The sequence below is a fragment of the Lagenorhynchus albirostris genome, chromosome 1 (assembly GCF_949774975.1).
Source record: "Lagenorhynchus albirostris chromosome 1, mLagAlb1.1, whole genome shotgun sequence".
NCBI classification, from domain to species: domain Eukaryota; kingdom Metazoa; phylum Chordata; class Mammalia; order Artiodactyla; family Delphinidae; genus Lagenorhynchus; species Lagenorhynchus albirostris.
In genome coordinates this window covers 3,507,534-3,524,197 of record NC_083095.1, presented here as the reverse complement: position 1 = coordinate 3,524,197, position 16,664 = coordinate 3,507,534, and the positions used below count along the sequence as shown (strand labels likewise).

At 50.9% G+C, this 16,664-nt stretch overlaps 2 protein-coding genes across 9 annotated transcripts in view; one reads left to right on the top strand and one right to left on the bottom strand.

The window, feature by feature from the left end:
- Window positions 1-4,258: 4,258 nt before the first annotated feature.
- PPP2R5C (protein phosphatase 2 regulatory subunit B'gamma) overlaps window positions 4,259-16,664 on the top strand; it is a 132,391-nt gene continuing 119,985 nt past the window's right edge. For 3 of the 8 annotated variants that reach the window (XM_060158877.1, XM_060159254.1, XM_060159152.1), the window contains exons 1-2: window positions 4,381-4,399; window positions 5,332-5,397. Coding sequence is in view for 2 of the 8 variants with exons in the window: in XM_060158971.1 (XP_060014954.1) it covers window positions 4,364-4,390; window positions 5,332-5,397 (93 nt within the window). In the remaining 6 variants the exon portion in view is untranslated. Of the gene's footprint in view, window positions 4,400-4,804; window positions 4,893-5,331; window positions 5,398-13,379; window positions 13,522-16,664 lie in introns of those variants that run through there. The other 5 variants (XM_060159351.1, XM_060159495.1, XM_060158971.1 and 2 more) reach the window with 4 other exon arrangements.
- On the bottom strand, window positions 12,941-13,387 carry LOC132503827 (ATP synthase subunit g, mitochondrial-like; the record flags this gene model as incomplete). Its single annotated transcript, XM_060124352.1, has 1 exon — window positions 12,941-13,387. A coding segment is annotated over one exon (387 nt), but the record flags the coding sequence as incomplete, so codon positions are not given.

Below are 16,664 nucleotides of genomic sequence, written 5' to 3'. Positions count from 1 at the left end.
GATCCTCAGAACTGAATAGCACCTCATATCAAATCATGGTCCCCTTGGTGGCAACCAAACGGAGTGCTCGTTATGTGCCAGGCTCTGTGGCCAGCACTCCACACAGATATTTCATTTTAGTGTAATCTGACTGAAATTGATTCCCCGCCCCTCAACCCCAAATCTGCAGGCAAACTTGTAGTGCGTGAATAAATAGATCCAAATTCAACAAGAAATGAGTGTTTAATGACAGTTCTCTGGAAATGAAGGGAGGAAACGGTAAGGGAGTAAATGAGTTGAACTCCTAGGGTGGGGAAGGCCTGAGGGGTAGCCTTGAAGTTACTGTCCAGTCCAGGCCATGGGCAGCCCTTGCCAGGAGAGGGGAGGAGCACAGGCTGGGAGCCTAGTGGGCAGAGTAGAGGGCCTGTAAGCACACCCCAGGCTGAGGGGGAGACAACACGCAAAGAGAGGCAGTGGGAGGTTGTACAACAGTCTGAGACCATGAGCCAAACCACAGAAGCAGGGGAATCAGTCTCTTCAACAAACACTAGACCCTGGGAAACACAGAATGCCTGTGATGTGATCACTCCCCCAGGAAGCTCAGCTGAAAGCCCAAGTATGCGAGACCACCTCAATGCCCAGAGAGCCCAGAGGGGCAAGGACATGAGAAACTCAGGCTGATGTCCAGAGAGCCGACAGAGGGGGCTCTGGGTCAGGGAGGCCAAAGCAGCAGCATGGCAGGCAGGACCAAGGCAGGGCCAGCCGCAGAGGAGATGGTGGGGTGAGGCCCCTGCGTCACAGACGACTCTGAAGGTGAGAGAGTGGGAAGCACTCCTGAGGGTGAACGCACAAAGGGGCACCACGGCCGATTCCAGGTCGGAGCCATCTTCTCTCTGCCCTGCTTTTCTGCACCAGCCTACCCCCCGCCCCGCCCCGAGTGAGGCGGCAGGACTCTGCGGTCCTATGGCTGACGACTGCAGTGCAGCCAAAGACCTAAGTCCTCTGGGACCTCTCTGAGCCTGAGAGAGACCTCAGGGGCACAAATGAAGCCATCCACTGTACAGAGAAGCCGGATGTGGAAAAAGCATTTCTAGGTTACCAGGGGCCACCTCAGAGAAGTGTTCCAGAAGGGCCGGGGGTGTCTGAAGAAAAGGGCTTCTGTGGAGTATGGGCAGTGTCTTTATGAACGCGGAAGGTGGGGCATCTCAGGAGAGGCAACCTTCAGGCACACGTGCACACACTCACCACACACATGCACAGACGTTGAGTAGGAACGTGTGCACGGCATCTCTATGGCCCTCTGACGGAGTAGGAACGTGTGCACAGCATCTCTATGGCCTCTGACGGCCCATTTCGAATCCCTTCTTTTGAGAGCAGGAGCTGCATCTGCCTTTAGCGTTCCTGTAAACGCCACAGCAGCCAGGACACTGCACGGTACCCCGGGTCCCCCGTGAACATGCTATAACTAACTGTTGGCTAACACTGGCTATGGGATGGCCCTCTCTAATGTGGACAAACGAAAACCAGTTCAGTGGCCATTAAGGAACACATGTGCCAGGTGATGGTGTCGATTCCAATTTCTCTGGTAGCTACGGCGTCAAGGTCATTGGGTGGTAACTGGCAGCTTTTCTGGTATCTTGTCCTATACTTTCCCTCAAACCCAAACCGACCTGATAAATACGTACCCTGACATGCACGGACACTCTGAGTGTCAGATCTGCATCTCCATTTGCCAACTAAGACACCCCTGCGGGCATGTCGCAGATGCAACTCAAACTCAACATGTCCCCAAACTGAAATCACATTCCCTCAAAAGCCTGCTTTCCACTCGTGGCCCTTCCTCGTCACGATGTTGCCCAAACTACAAACTCGAGCATCAGCCTTTTATCTTTGATTCTGGCTCTCCCACCTGAGCAAGTCGGCCTCCAGTGTATTTCTGATCCTTCCTCCTGTTATTGCCACAGAGATGCCTCGTTGGCAGGCATCTGGACCATAATTAGATCCTGGTTGTTCCCCTCCCCCAACATTCCTGCCACAGTGTCTTCTAAAGCACAATGCGCAAGTCACTCCCCAGCTTAGTATCCTTCAGTGACCCCGAACCAGAGTCAAAAACAAAGTCCAATTTCTCGCCAAGGAGTACTAGTCTTAATCGGAAGTCTTCGCTCCTTCACTCTCAACTCCGGCCATAACAGAATACTCCTGTGCTCTTTCACGCTTATGAGCCAGACCACTCTCACTCCAGACCTTGTAGACTTGTCATGTCGCACGTCACGCCTCGCGATTGCTGACTTTCTTGTTTCCACCCCAAGGACGTGGAGTGCTTGAGGACAAGGGTCGTGCCTTGTCTCCCCACAGAATCCCTTGCACTGGGCTTTGCACATAGTGGGCATCCAACAAATGTTTGTTGAATGAATGGATATTGGTGGCATAAACTTGTCTCAGGGAAGCCCCTGAGCCCCCTTAGAGCTCCATGGTCATAAACTAATAGTTTCAGAACTACCCTTTTTGATACAGACTTATACTGGGTTTATTAAATTGTCAGCATATATTTTATTTTTAAAATGAAATGTTGGGCTTCCCTGGTGGTGCAGTGGTTGAGAGTCCGCCTGCCGATGCAGGGGACGCGGGTTCGTGCCCCGGTCCGGGAAGATCCCACATGCCGCAGAGCGGCTGGGCCCGTGAGCCATGGCCGCTGGGCCTGCGCGTCCGGAGCCTGTGCTCCGCAACGGGAGAGGCCACAGCAGTGAGGGGCCCGCGTACCGCAAAAAAAAAAAAAAAAAAATGAAATGTTACTAACTAGAGGCATTGCTCTACCCCCCCCGCCCCCCACTATTTTTCACTATTTGTTTTGGAGAAACTATTAACCCACTTAAAAGACTAATCAAAAACCGTTTCTTCTGCACAAACAGCTGTTTGAGCCTGTGCAGTTTACCTGAGGATATTCTTCTAAAAGCACACATTCAGACACCTGCAGGCACAACTCACTTTCAGGACCTCACACGACACTACTCACTTTAGATCTTTTTTTTTCTTCTTTTAGCTTTCCCATGGCAGAGCCACACAGAATAATCAAACTGCTTTGCCTGGCGCCTTTCAGGAGTGAAAACTGGGGCCTAAGAGAACACAGTGGTTTCTAAGTGCCCAGTAAGACTCAGCACCTAATCATCACAGGTGAGACACCAATGCTTCCCGCATGTGAAATCCGCTCACTGTTGGGAGCCTTAACACCTAATGTATTTCTGCACTAGACAGACTGTGGAAGTAGTGTATCCAACAGTTAGCCTTCTTTCCTTGGAAAACTCATCTCCCCAGAGCTATGAGCGAGGCGAAGGAAATCACGTGACTCCTGGTCATGATGCAGAGGTTTCCTCACATGGTTTATGATCAAACCAAAATAAAGAAGAAAATAAAATCCCATTGGCGAAGCTGGAGCCTGATCTGCGGGGCGGGGCCAACAAGGAGGAAGCGGGCCTCGGAGGGCGGGCCGGGCCGGACATCGGGGGCGGGGCCGACGGAGGAGTAGGCGGGGCAGCCTCAGTAGGTAGGGCCTAGCGGGAGCCGGTGAAATCGCCGCTCGCGTGGCTGACTGGCCTCTTCAGCCGCTACCGGGCACTTTCGAGCTCGGCAAGCGCCGCGGCGGCGAGGGTACGAGGCCAGAGGTCGGCGTTCGCACCCCGCCGGCTGCAGAAGTTGTAGCCATCCGTTTCAAACGTGCCTGTTCCACGCCTCACTTGCCCCCTGCTCTCTCCCTCCCGAACCTCCACAGCGGTCCCCGGTCAGTCGCCTCAGTTTGCAGCTCCAGGTTCCCTCCCCCAACTCGGCTCGGCTCACCCAGCCGCCACCGCCCCCGCCGCTCCACCTGAGACCGACTCCAGCCGGAGCGCGGCGGGGTACATCGAGGCCGCGCAGGGGCGGGGATACAGGAGAGCGTTAGGGCACGTGAGGGTGCCTCGGCCAATGGCGGGGCGTCTGGAGGGCGGTGGGGCGGGGCCGGCGCGGGGGCGGTGCGGGCGGTGCAGGGGCGGGACCGCGGACTAGGGGCGGGGCGCGGCAGAGGGCTGGGGGAGCGAAGGGGGAGGGGGAGAGGAGGGCCGGGCCGGGCCGGGCTGGGCCGGGGGAGGGGCGGAGAGACGCCGCCGCCGCCGCCGCCGCCGCCGCCGCCGCCGCCGCCGCCGCCGCCGCCGCCGCCGCCGCCGCCGCCGCCGCCGCCGCCGCCGCCGCCGCCGCCGCCGCGAGCCTGGGAAAGGAGAACCGTGAGCAAGCGAACGATTCAGTCCCCGGGCGGCGGCGGCGGCGGCGGCCGGGGAGGCGCGACGGCCGGGGCGGGGGAGCTGCTGCTGCGGGGGGCAGGTGGCGGGAGCGGCGGCGGTGGTCCGTACCAGCCATGCCGAATAAAAACAAGAAGGAGAAAGTGAGTCAGGTACCGCGCCGCTGGACTGGCCGGGCGGGGAGGGCAAGGAACCGCGCGGAGGGCGGCGGGGAACTGCCCGGGAGCGGGGCCCGGCGGGGCTCAGGGGTGCTGCGAGAGCGGGGGCGCTCTCTGCCCCCTCCCGGGGTGGGGGCCGGGGGCGGCGGGTCGCTCCGGGGCCGCGGAGCCCAGGCCGGGACGGGGGTCCTGATGGCCCTGGTGGCGGCCAAGGTGGGGGGCGGCGTGGGTGCCCGCCTCGGGGCAGCGCGCGCGGTGGGCGTGAGGGGGCAGGTGGGGCCGCGCAGGTGGTTGACCCAGCCTCGCAGACGCCTGGGCAGGGGCTCCAGGGGTGAGGGTGCAGGCGCCTATCAGGGACCCCCGGCCGGGGAGATGGGCAGCGAACGGACTCCGCTTAAGGCTTAGGAAGAATCGTCTGCCTTCCGGAGGGACGCTCTGGGGCTCTGAAATACTATTATTATCCTGGGTGGCGGCGGCGGCGATGCATGTGAGTGTGCTGCGTTTGCATTTGCGGGGGGGGGGTATGTTTTTGCTTCAGGTGGAGCTCTGTAGCGTTTCAGAATCACCCCAGAGATCCTCGCTCGCAGGGTTTAGGGTGGGAAGGAAAAAAAGGGATGTGGTGTGGATCTTTCAAGATGCTGAGAGCGCTGTATAAATGTGGGTTTACCTGTTTCTGCTTAAAGTTGTCAGTGCCACATAATGCAGACGAAGAAAACGAGGAGAATCTGAATTTGGGTGGGTGGGTGTCACATCACAATATTGTATCTCTAAACCATACGATGTAGAATTTCTTGATGGTATTGATTAAAACTATCAAAAGTCATTGTTAAATTGTATAACTATTTGTAAAACTGCATTTTGGTTTATCTGATGTTTAGCAGTCTAAAAATTGAGAAGCTTAATTGATTCTGCTTTATGTTTCCCAGGAATCGCCAAAAGCAGGGAAAAGTGGAAAAAGTTCAAAAGAAGGACAAGACATAATAGAATCAGAGGTAACTATTCTTAAATATTCACTTTACATTTTTTCATGAACACCTTTTAACTTAGGGTAGAAAAAATGAGGGTGAGAAAACCTAGGGTCTTCTAAAATGTTTCCCTGTATGAGATTTTTTTCTAGTGTCTTTCATAATCCTCCATTTTAGTTATTTGGGTTTGTATTATTCGCCTTTGGGGAAATATAAATGTTTTAATGAAAGTTGTGCGTATCTGTGCTGCTAGTATTTTTAAGTTCATCCCCCACCCCCCAAATCTCAAATCTAGCAGCCCTCCTGTGGAGACGGGTTTCAGGGGCTCTCTCATACTGGAGTTGTTCAAGTTCCTATTAGTTTTCCCATCCTCCCTCTTCCTTTACAAGGGGCCGGGTCTGTCTCTCAGCAGCTCAGCCTCTTTCTCCTGTCACCCTTGCTTTCCTGGATGCAGTCTCTGCTGCTCGTGCCCTGTGCTTTTCTCTGTTGATGTCTGTTCCCCTTAGCCTCTTTCCCCAACAATGTTGGTATATTTTGGCTCATCTAGTTTTGCTATTTTTGTGCAATCTTCTATCATCTTTCACATTTTTTTTCTTTGTAGTGGCCAATTCTGACCACTTTTGCTTCTTGCCTTTGGGCTCATTGAGGAAACAGCTGGGATGCTCCATGAGGATTGTGTCTACTTGGTGGGATTGGGCTTTGATAGCATTTGCAGAGCCAGCACTTGGCTTTGCCTTTTCTTCCTTGTGACTAGTTGTTGAACTGGAGGACCTTGGGCTACGGGTCTAGGAGCTGCATGGACCCAGGCAGAGCTAATAGGCCCTTTTGAATCACTGGTAGCAGAGAAGCTGCTTAATTTGGTGTCATAGTTCTCCAGAGCTGGATTGTTGAAGTCCTTCGTCTTATCACAGATGACAGTAATTTACAAGTGTCAGACCCTTTCCTATAAGCCAAATTAGAGTAGAGTTCAGTTCTGTCTGGCAGATAAGACCATTATCTGCAGTAGCCTTTTTTTCTTTTTTTTTTTTAAGCCCCAGGTTATCTTTTCCTTATCATTTGGTACATTCTAAGCTTCCCTCCTCTTCAGGAGGTGGTTTATTCCAGCAAATCTGTTGCCCTCCCCAAAGCAAAAAACAGAAATCCGAAAGGTTCCTTAATGATCAATATTTTGTACCAGTCTTTCCCTGCCCTTTCTTTATAGCAGGCAGTCAAGGTTTACTGTGGCGTTCTTGCATTTGACTTGATTACTTCCCTGTCACTCTTTTGACTAAATTGATTTAAATGAAATTTAGTTGCTGCGCAAGGGTGTATGCCTTTTCTTTCCCCTTTTGTGGTTTATTGACCTTGCATTAAAACTGCTTAGACTTCCTAGTGCTCCCCCAAACCTTTCTTGCTCACATGCCTGTCTCTCACTGTTCGTGTCACACACACAAAAATCAGCGTGTGTGTTTCATTTATTCCTGTTTTAGTGGAAAGAACCTGGCTGTAAGGATGGGAAAATGTTAAGTTTGAATCTGAAGAAAACCTCTCAGTAACTCAAAGATGCCAAAGCCAATGATAAGTAAAATGTGTGTTTAAGGTGGATTGGGTTCTTAGATGGTCAGTTGCTTAAGATTCTTGAGGTGTGGCCTGCAGTGTCTTGAGTGTGATGCCCCACTTGTCTTTTTGTATCTTTTCTAGCGCTACTGTCTAAGAGCTGGAGCTACAGAGCTTGAAATTACCACTGAAAAATACTGAAATTTGGGCCCTTCACTACTTCCTCCTAAGGATCCCAGAGGCAACATGGCATATTAACAGGACAGTTGGCAGATCACTGTGTATATTTTGCAGGCGCACAAATTGAGGCACTTCCGTTCCTCTGAACTTGGAGTTGACCATTGCTTTTCCATTGTCTCTCTCACCTCAGTGTTCCTCTCTGTTCTTCATTTCTAGTCCCACCCCCTTACCAAGTGTGATGGACTCACGCAGGTGAATTAGACCATTACACACACTCGCTTCCTCTCCTGTCTGCTGATACTACTCTGAACTCGAATATTTTAACCTGAACCGTTCACATAGGTCTGCAGTTCCCACGCTGCTTTTCAAACCTTTCTGATGTCACGTCACCTTCACAGTCAGCGTTGGTTCAGGTTACCCTGTGGACACCCCTCTGTTAGGACAGTTAGCACATCCAGGGCTGCCCAGCCCGAAAGGTGCAGAGTAGGTGCTCATCCGGGGCAGAGAAGTAATCCCAACAGAGAAAACGTTAAAGAACTTGGCCTGTGGTTGACTTAAATAATACACCCCTTCAAATGTGGGGAAGGTCCTTACACAGAAGTCCTGGCCGGTGATAATCTGGCCTCAAGGAAAACAAAGGAGCAGGTGGCTAACATTGCAGACCACTTTGTGGTTAGAACAGGGGGACATCTGATGGCGTGGGTTTTTAGCAAGAAGTCCTGCAGTAAAGGATAGAGTGCTTCAGCCAGGGGCTTAGTGAATAAAATGCTGACTCCTGATGGCCATAAACGATGGCGCCTAACTTCTGTGGCCCTGTTTCCTCTTCCCTAAAACGACTTGGTGAGTTTCAGGTTTGGCCATTTTTAAGTTTATGGGATAGATTAGGCGTGACCTCTCTTGAAAGTTTTCCCTGCAAGATATCTGGCAGGATATGTCTTCCCGTGTAACAGAATACCATTAAGAGTCGTAACTGCTGCTGCGCAACTTTTGTCTTTTGGTAGAAACTCCTGTTCCTGGAACGATGTGTATTGGAACATCTTTCTTTGCTTTTTTTCTCTTTCCAATAGAATGTTTAATGTTTGATTTGCTTATCCATACGTGTCCTGGGAATCTGTTTCCGCCCAGTACATCCTGCTGGTTTATTTCATAGCACACTTTTAAGGAGTGAGGATGCAAATGGGCTCACAGGTAACTTGACCTTGGAAAACTGTGGAGATGGACAGAGGGAACTCATCTTTGAGCAGCTGTTCTCGGTGCAACACTCAAGTCTGTAGAAACATAGCTAGGCTCATTGGATGAACACTTAGAATCCTAGTAAATTGCTCAGAGATTCCTAAAGTCCATTTTAGAGGATCAGACCATGCAGCCGTGGTTTTTGATACCGTTATTTTAATTTGTGTACTGTGTCCAAAGTTACGTTTTAAAAAGTGTTCGCGCTTTTTGTAAAGTGATTCGTTGTAAGCACATTAAAGGTCGTTGTGTGTTGTTCTCCAGTTGTGTATCTTACTTATCCTGCTTCAGCTCAGTTTTGTTTGAAAGTCTCTACAGCAACTCTTACGTAATATCTGTTGCTGAAAGGAAAGCTGAACAATCCTCTTTCCAACTTGTTAGCTTATTTTGACCCCTTCCACCTTTAGTGATAACTTTGCTTTCTCTTTATGACCTATCCGTTTACATTCCCCTGGCCCCTTGCCCCCAGGGTTCCGGAGACAGGGAGCCAAGTCTTGCTGGGGTCTCATCGGTGTTGGTGGTGGAGTTGTGTCTTAGAAATTTAAACTGAAATTTTAGAAATATTTACTAATTCATCTAGTAATAACAGTAACACCCGTTACATGTTAATGGGAATAACGTTTTTATGAAAGACACCTTTCCATGAAACATTTTTTGACTCTCCAGTCATGTGACTCTGTAGCAGGCGTTTTAAGCTGAGTGAGTTGGAGGAGGACGAGGAAGTGGTTGTGTTGCTGTGTGGGTTTTCTGGGGAGGCGGCTGTGACTGTCCTCTCCCGAGAAGAGAGTCCCCGACTCCTGTCCCCAAACACCAAAAGCCTCTGTCTGGAGGCTGAATTCTGAGCTCAGGCTCTCACTGGGGGCCTCCCATGCCGCTTTTTCCATTGTTCTCTTCCCGACTTTTTCCAGTACAACCCTAAACTGGACTCCGGTGAAACGCAGAGAGGACTCAAAGGAATAGTACTTTAAGAACTTTTGTGGTGGGACTTCCCTGGCGGTCCAGTGGTTCACTCTGCACTTCCACTGTGGGGGGTACAGGTTCGATCCCTGGTCGGGGAACTAATCCCGCATGCCACGCAGCCAAAAAAAAAAAAAACTTTTTTGAAATTCTTACGTAATTATTTTACAGGAAATGGGAGTTCCCTGCTTTTAATTGCCATTCTTCCAATCAGTCCGCATCATCTTTGCTTAGAGCCACGGTGTTCAGGAAGGATGGCTCTGCAGAGAGGACAGTCCGCTGCTGACTGGAAGGACTTGGGGTCCGGAGGTGCCGTGAGCTCACTGTCCTCGGGGGAGTGAGGCTTCCCTGAGCCGCCCCCTCTTTGGCGCCCACTCCTGCCCTGCGCTACAAGCTGGACACTTGGTAGGCCCTGAGTGTCTCCCACGGGTGACACCGCTGCCCTTGAGCGGCAGCCCACCCTCAGCACTATGGCCAGGTGTTCCCTGGGGGGCCGCCCTGTGGTCCTGTGCATGTTCCCCAGCATCCTTGGTCAGCCCCACTAGATGCCAGTAGCTCCCCGTCCCCTCCAGTGGTGACAACCAAAAGTGCCTCTCGACGTTGCCCAGTGTCTCCTGGAGGGCAAAATGGCCCCGTGTTGCAACCACTGCTCTAGAAAGATCCCTCCACAGAGCATGTGCATTTGCTTGCAAATCATGCCTGGCACGTGTTCGTGAGAAGAGCAGTGCTGCTGAAACAAAAGGGACATCAAAATTCATGAGGGTCCCAAAGAGCTCTGATCTAGGTGGGCTGTAGCTTTCAGGTGTTTTTCATATTAGAAACTAAAATTGAAAATTTTTAAAATATGCATTAATTCATCTAATAACACCCCCATTACATGTTAACATAAATAGAGTCTTTTTTTTTTTTTTTTTTTTTTTGGTACGCGGGCCTCTCACTGCTGCGGCCTCTCCCGTCGTGGAGCACAGGCTCCGGACGCACAGGCCCAGCGGCCGTGGCTCACGGGCCCAGCCGCTCCGCAGCATGTGGGATCCTCCCAGACCGGGGCAAGAACCCGTGTCCCCTGCATTGGCAGGCAGACTCTCAACCACTGCACCACCAGGGAAGCCCTAGAGTCTTTTTATGAGAAAACTATTTACAAAAGTTCACGGAAAAAATGGCATTGCTCTATATTTTTGCAAATCTCTTTAATGTCTGGCTTAATAAAAGACAGCTGGCCTCTCAGGTCTGCGCCTGCATTCAGTCTGTTTTGATACCACATCTCTGGTAGCCTGTGAAAAATCAACGTAACAATGGTTATAAAGGCAAAGCGTGTCTTGGTGTTATCATAAAAATAGTAGATCCCAGAAGGGGCCTAAGGGACCCCACTTTGAGAACTGTTGTAGAATACTTTTTCCCATCCTCTTTCTTGCTTATCTGAATCCTTTCATCTTTTTAGCTCCAACTCAAGTTCATTTTTTCTAAAATTTAAAGGAAGGTTTTTCTCACCATCTTGGAGCGTATTTTTTCCATATTTTCAGTTTGAATAGCAGTCATTTGCTGCACCAACTATTTATTATGTATAGTGCCTTGGACAACTTTCATTTCCCTGTGTGAGAGAGAGAAAGGTTTGTTTTGAGCATCTCTCGTCCTGTGCAAGCACTGGTAAGATAAAGAGTATGCTATTGTCCTTACTCGTGAAGCACTGTTTTCTGTTACTTGTGAAGTGTCACATCTGTTGAGCTTGGACATTCAGGAGACTTGGGAGTAACTTGCCCCACCCCCACCCCGAGTCAGTCACACGTGCAGCCGCTGAATAGATGGGACAAGATGGAGCACATTCTTGTAAAGAGCTACCTGGAGCTTTGAGTGAGGAAGTCAGATGTCTGAAAGCATCTAAGCAAACACAGGATCGCCATTAAATTGTGGAGTTCCTGAGTGCGTGTTGGATGTGGCGTGTGTGTAGCAGGTAAGCTGGCAGATAAGATCAGTCAGCATCCCTGTCCCTCTTAAATAAAAGCTCCGTTACGTGATGTGTAATTCTAGAAAGAGTCCTTCAAGCGACTTACGTGAAATCATGTAAAGTGTTCCAGTTCGTGGAAGCAGCTGCGAGCGAATGCAAGCCTTGAGCCCTGCCCCACAGTGGTGGCGAGGTTTCCACCTGCGTGTGGGGAGCTGGGAGAGTCTGCACCAGCATGTCATGGGGACATTTTCCTAAGTCACAGAGAAAATTCCTCTGACAGATCGCAACTCGAGAAAGTCTTCAGTGTTTCCTTGAATGTTGGGCACCTGCCCAGGTCAGGGAGTGATGCCATCTGGTTTGGCCCAGCATTTTGGTAACAGCCTTGCGTCTTGCTGTCAGTCTGTCGTGTGGAGCGGAGACTCCCCGGGCCGTGCTTCTCCCTCAGGTTTGAGAACAGCTGATGCTGGGAAGGGCTGCTTCCCAAACGCCGGCGACAGTGTCATCTTCGTCTTCTCCACCTGGGGGAGTGAGAGAACCGGCCTAGAAATTTAACTCTCCAAAGGTGGGAGGAAGAAAATCTTTGTTAGTTGGAAGACTTTGCGTTTTCCTTTATCATAAGTGTTTTTTAAAGATGAACTTGAGCATGGCTCTAAAGGGGCGTTAGCTCCAACCTAAAGCTGGTTTTGCGCAGTGGGTACCTGGCGGCTCTGAGGTGCTGGACCTGCGCCATCCAAGAGGTTAGTTAGCCTTTAGCCACACGTGGCTGTCTAAGTTAATGAAAAATACATTAGATTGAGAAATTCAGTTCCTTGGTCACACTAGCCACATTTCAAGTGCCCAGTGGCCACACGTGGCCAATGGCTTCCCTGCTGGACAGTAGATAGGGAGCATTTCCCACTTCACAGAAAGTTCTACTAGACAGAGCTGCCTTAGACCCTAGCAGTAGCTTCCAAAATAACTCTAATGTGAGTGCACTGAACTTAACTTTGTTAGCTATCACTCTTCTTAATATGAAATATCAAATTTAAGATTAAATTTAAAAGAAGAGACATATAAATTGGCAAAAGAGAAGGAAATGGGTAAAATAGGGTAAAGAAACAGGTGAGAAGGGGCTTTGGTGGTGAGGTGGGAAGGAGGCCCTGCTTACCACTTGGTCCAGGACCCGCCTACGTTCTAAAGACCCCACCGGAAACACAGAGGAGGCCCCGCCAGTCCCCACAGGAGTGGACCCAGAGAGGCCCCAGGGAGACAGCCTCCTTGTCTGCTTCTCATCTTCGTCTTTCTTTTTAGACATCTATCTTTACGGCGGCCGGGGTGGGGGGGGTGCGGGGGTCAGAACACACATGGTTTAAAAAAGAAAGTAGTGCGAAGTCTGTACTTTCCCATTTCACTTGATCCACTCTGAGCCCTGCATCACAGAGCAAACCTCTCTGGACTGTTCTGGTTTGCTCCGGATCGCACCGGAAGCAGGACGGTGTGGTCAGAGGGAGAGGATGGGCTCTGTAGTGGGAGGGAACATTCTCTCTCCCAGAGTCATCTTCCTCCCTTCATCTGACCTTTCTCCTTCTCCCTCCCTCCCTCCCTCCCTCCCTCCCTCCCTCCCTTCCTTCCTTCCTTTCTTTCTTTCCTCCCTCCCTCCCTGACTTCATTCCCTCCTTCCTTCCTTCCTTCCTTTTTTTTTTTTTGACACATTGCCTTATTTTATTCAAAAAACAGTCTGCTCATACATGGTCCAAGAATACCGAAATAATAAAGCAAATATAATCACATGTGAAAGATTGGTCTTCAAACATCATAGCCAATGATGCCACACATGCCTGTGATCTCTCCGGCATGAAACCACGTCCACACCTCAGTGGCCACCAAACCATTCAGCAGAGCTTCCTTAACTGTGAGCTGTTTGAAGCTACCGGTTTGAGCACCACGGACAATTTTTTTCAAGCTCTGAATAGCTGTAGGGATCTCAGCAGGGGTTGGAGGGACCAGCTCAACCTTGGCATAGTGCCAAAGTATGGCCAATTGAGGCTTCAAGTAAGTCACAGCAGTGTCGACCTGCGCTGGGGCCTTCTCCGCGAGGTTATGGACAAACTGGGCTGTGGTTCTAGGACAGAAAGTCCGTCGCCCCGACTGGCCGGTTGAATGGTCATTCTCTTTCACGTTGCAGGCTTCCCTTCAGTAGATTCACTCACTCATAGTCATCCAGCAGGTACGTTCTGAGGTCCTACTATGTGCTGAGCGCCATCGCAGGTGCTGGGGATTCAGCACGGGACACAGCAGGGCCCCTGCCCTCAAGCAGTTTGCTTTCGGTGAGTGCTGTGTGCACTTGTGTTTCCAATTTCTCCACATCCTCCCTGACACTTGTTTTCCTTTTTCTCTTTTTTTTTAAACTATAGCCACCCTAGTGGGTGTGAAGTGTTATGCCATCGTGGTTTTCATTTGCATGTTGCCTAATGGCTAAAGATCTTGAGCATCTTTTCATGTGCTTATTGGCCATTTGTATATCTTCAGAGAAACGTCTGTTCAAGTTCTTTGCCAGGTTTTTTTTTCCCCCGGATGCACTGGGTCTTTGGTGCTGCGCACAGGCTTTCTCTAGTTGTGGCAAGTGGGGGCTACACTTCGTTGCAGTGCAGGGGCTTCTCATTGCAGTGGCTTCTCTTGTTGCGGAGCATGGGCTCTAGGCGCGCGGGCTTCAGTAGTTGTGGCCCGCCGGCTCTAGAGCGCAGGCTCAGTAGTTGTGGCACACAGGCTTAGTTGCTCCACGGCATGTGGGATCTTCCCGCACCAGGGCTCAAACCTGTGTACCCTGCATTGGCAGGCGGATTCTTAACCACTGTGCCACCAGGAAAGCCCCCTTTGCCAGTTTTTTAAATGGGTGTTTGTCTTTCTGTTGTTGGAGTTCTTAACGCAGGCATAACTTGTTTTATTGCACTTCACTTTGTTGTACTTTGCAGATACTGTTGTTTTTATAAATTGAAGGTTTGTGACAACCCTGTGCTGTCAGATGATGGTTGGCATTTTTTAGCAATAAAGTATTTTTAATTAAGGTGTGTACATTGTTTTAGACGTAATGCTATTGCACACTTAATAGACTACAGTATAGTGTAAACATGACTTTTATATGCCCTAGGAAATCAAACACTTCACGTGACTGCTTCATTGTGATGTTTGCTTTACTGCCGTGGTCTGGAGCAGGACCTGGAATTCCTCCAGTATCTCTGATATTGCCTGTACATTCTGGGTACTAGACCCTTATTACAAAAGTCACAGATATTTTCTCCCATTCCATGGATTGTCTTTTCACTTTCTTAATAAAAAGTGTCTTTTGTGTCTTTTTTTGTGTGTGTGTGTGTGTCTTTGATGCACAAAAGTTTTAAATTTGTATTAAGTCCAATTTATGTTTTTTCTTTTGTTGCTTGTGGTTCTGGCGTTATATCTAAGAACCGACTGTCAAATCCAAGGTCATGAAGATTTACCTCTGTATTCTCTTAAGAGTTTTATGGTTTTAGCTCTTAAATTTAGGTCGTGAATATGACTGGTCATTGATCTGTTTTGACTTAATTTTTGTTTATAATTTTTGTTTATGTGTGAGGTAGGGATTCCCCCCCCCATTTCATTCTTTTGCACGTGGTTACCCAGCTGTCCCAGCGTCATTGGTTGAAGAGACTGTTCTTTTCCCACTGAGTGGTCTTGGCTCTTAATTCTGTTCCATCCATCTATCTGCATGTCTGTCCTTACGCCAGTACCACACTGCTTTGATGGAAAGGGGTGCCGCTATGGGGTTTCAGCTACTGGTTAGTGTGATACAGATAAAGCAGCCGTGGAGGGAGCGGGAGATGCGTTGAGTTCCGACTCCTCGCCTCGTTCATGGGGAATCGCCACCCGGGTGCCGCAGCCCCTTCACAGTTGGGCTTATTTCTAGTCGTTTTCCCTGCCACATCGGTGACTCGTCCCACCATCCGCCATCTGCGGGAGCCCGGGTTCCCAGAGACACCCCCCCCCGCCCACGCGCCTCCGCTTCCGGGTCTTAACCTCCTGTCTAGACAACCAAAAGCCTTCTTGTGGGCCCTTCGGCTTCCACACCTGAGCCTGAGGGCCTTTTAAAAAGGGAAAGCTTTTTGTGTCATCGCCCAGCCCGAACGCTCTCCATGGCTTCCAGCTCCTTCAGATAAAGGGGGGGGGTCTCCTTAGACTGGGCGCCTGGGGCCGCGTCGGCCTCTGCCTCGCGCCGGCTGCACGCGGGCTCTCAGTGCCGCGCGCGCGCGCACGCACACGCACACGTGCGCGCGCGCGCACACCCACACGTAGAGCTCCTCCCCTTCGGGTCTTCGCACGTCCTCAGAGCAACCCTCAGACCTCGCAGGCGCCTCAGCTACGGGTCCCTGTGCGGGGGCGTCCCCTCGGGGTTGGCAGAGGGACGGAGTTACAGCCGAGGGGGCCAGGAGCGACGCCTGGGCAGCGGGGAGGGCCTCGCCAGGACCTGAGCGTGGAGAGCGGGCCGCCAGGCCCAGCCCGAGCAGGGAGGTGGTGACCGCGGTTGCGGGAGTTTGGAGACAGCCCTTAAGCTGGAGGGGGTGATGGAGCCTGGTTTTCTTTGCTAGACACTCACTCTGCCCGTCCCGTCCCGAGGAGAGCGCTCTGGAGGGAGGCCAGAGGGAGAGGCGGCAGGTGTTCGGGTAACTGTGTTGTCCCGGACGTTGGAAGCCTTACCTCAGCGTGCGCCCTGTGGTGGCTGTCGATACCCCTGGCCTCGGTCTGCTCCGTGTATTGGCCGGATCACCCAGTCCTAGTGCAAAAAGCTCCGTTCGGTAAGACGCACAGTCCACTCTCCTGTCTGGGTAGGAGCAGCGGTGTTGTTTTTGCTCATGTCTGTACCCAGCTGTTTGTCACGGTCGTTATGTGTATAGCACTGGGTTCGGCATTACAGGAGAATAAAAAGGAAACGGACTTTAGTGTGCAGGACGTGTGTGTCTGTAACAACATTGGAAACGAGTACGTCTCCTAGGAGGGGCTGTTTGAGACTGTGGAGTAACCGCTAGGGCTTTCTGGGGGCATCTAGAGAAAGCTGTGCAGGATGGTTTTAACTTGGGGAATTCCGTGGAGCAGGAGAGTTATGGACGGTGTTTGTAAGGAAGAAAGACCCATGCTTTCATGATTAGGTGGAAAGAACGACAGACATCGTGGTCAGAGCCCAAGGAAGCACATTTCGAGGAAGGAACTGTTGGCTGTAGGAGAAAAGGGAACCCAGGCCCTGGCTCACGGTTCAGAGTTCTGTTTGGCGTGGCAGTATGGCTTCTTGGAAAACTCTTTCCAAATATCCTTGAGCACCTTATTAAAAAATAAAGCAGCTCTCACTTCTTAGTAAAAATCCCATTCAAGGATGAGAGCATATAGTTGGGGGCTCAAGTCAGTGTGTCTCTTTGGCGCTCTGTAATCGGAAGGGGATTGGCAG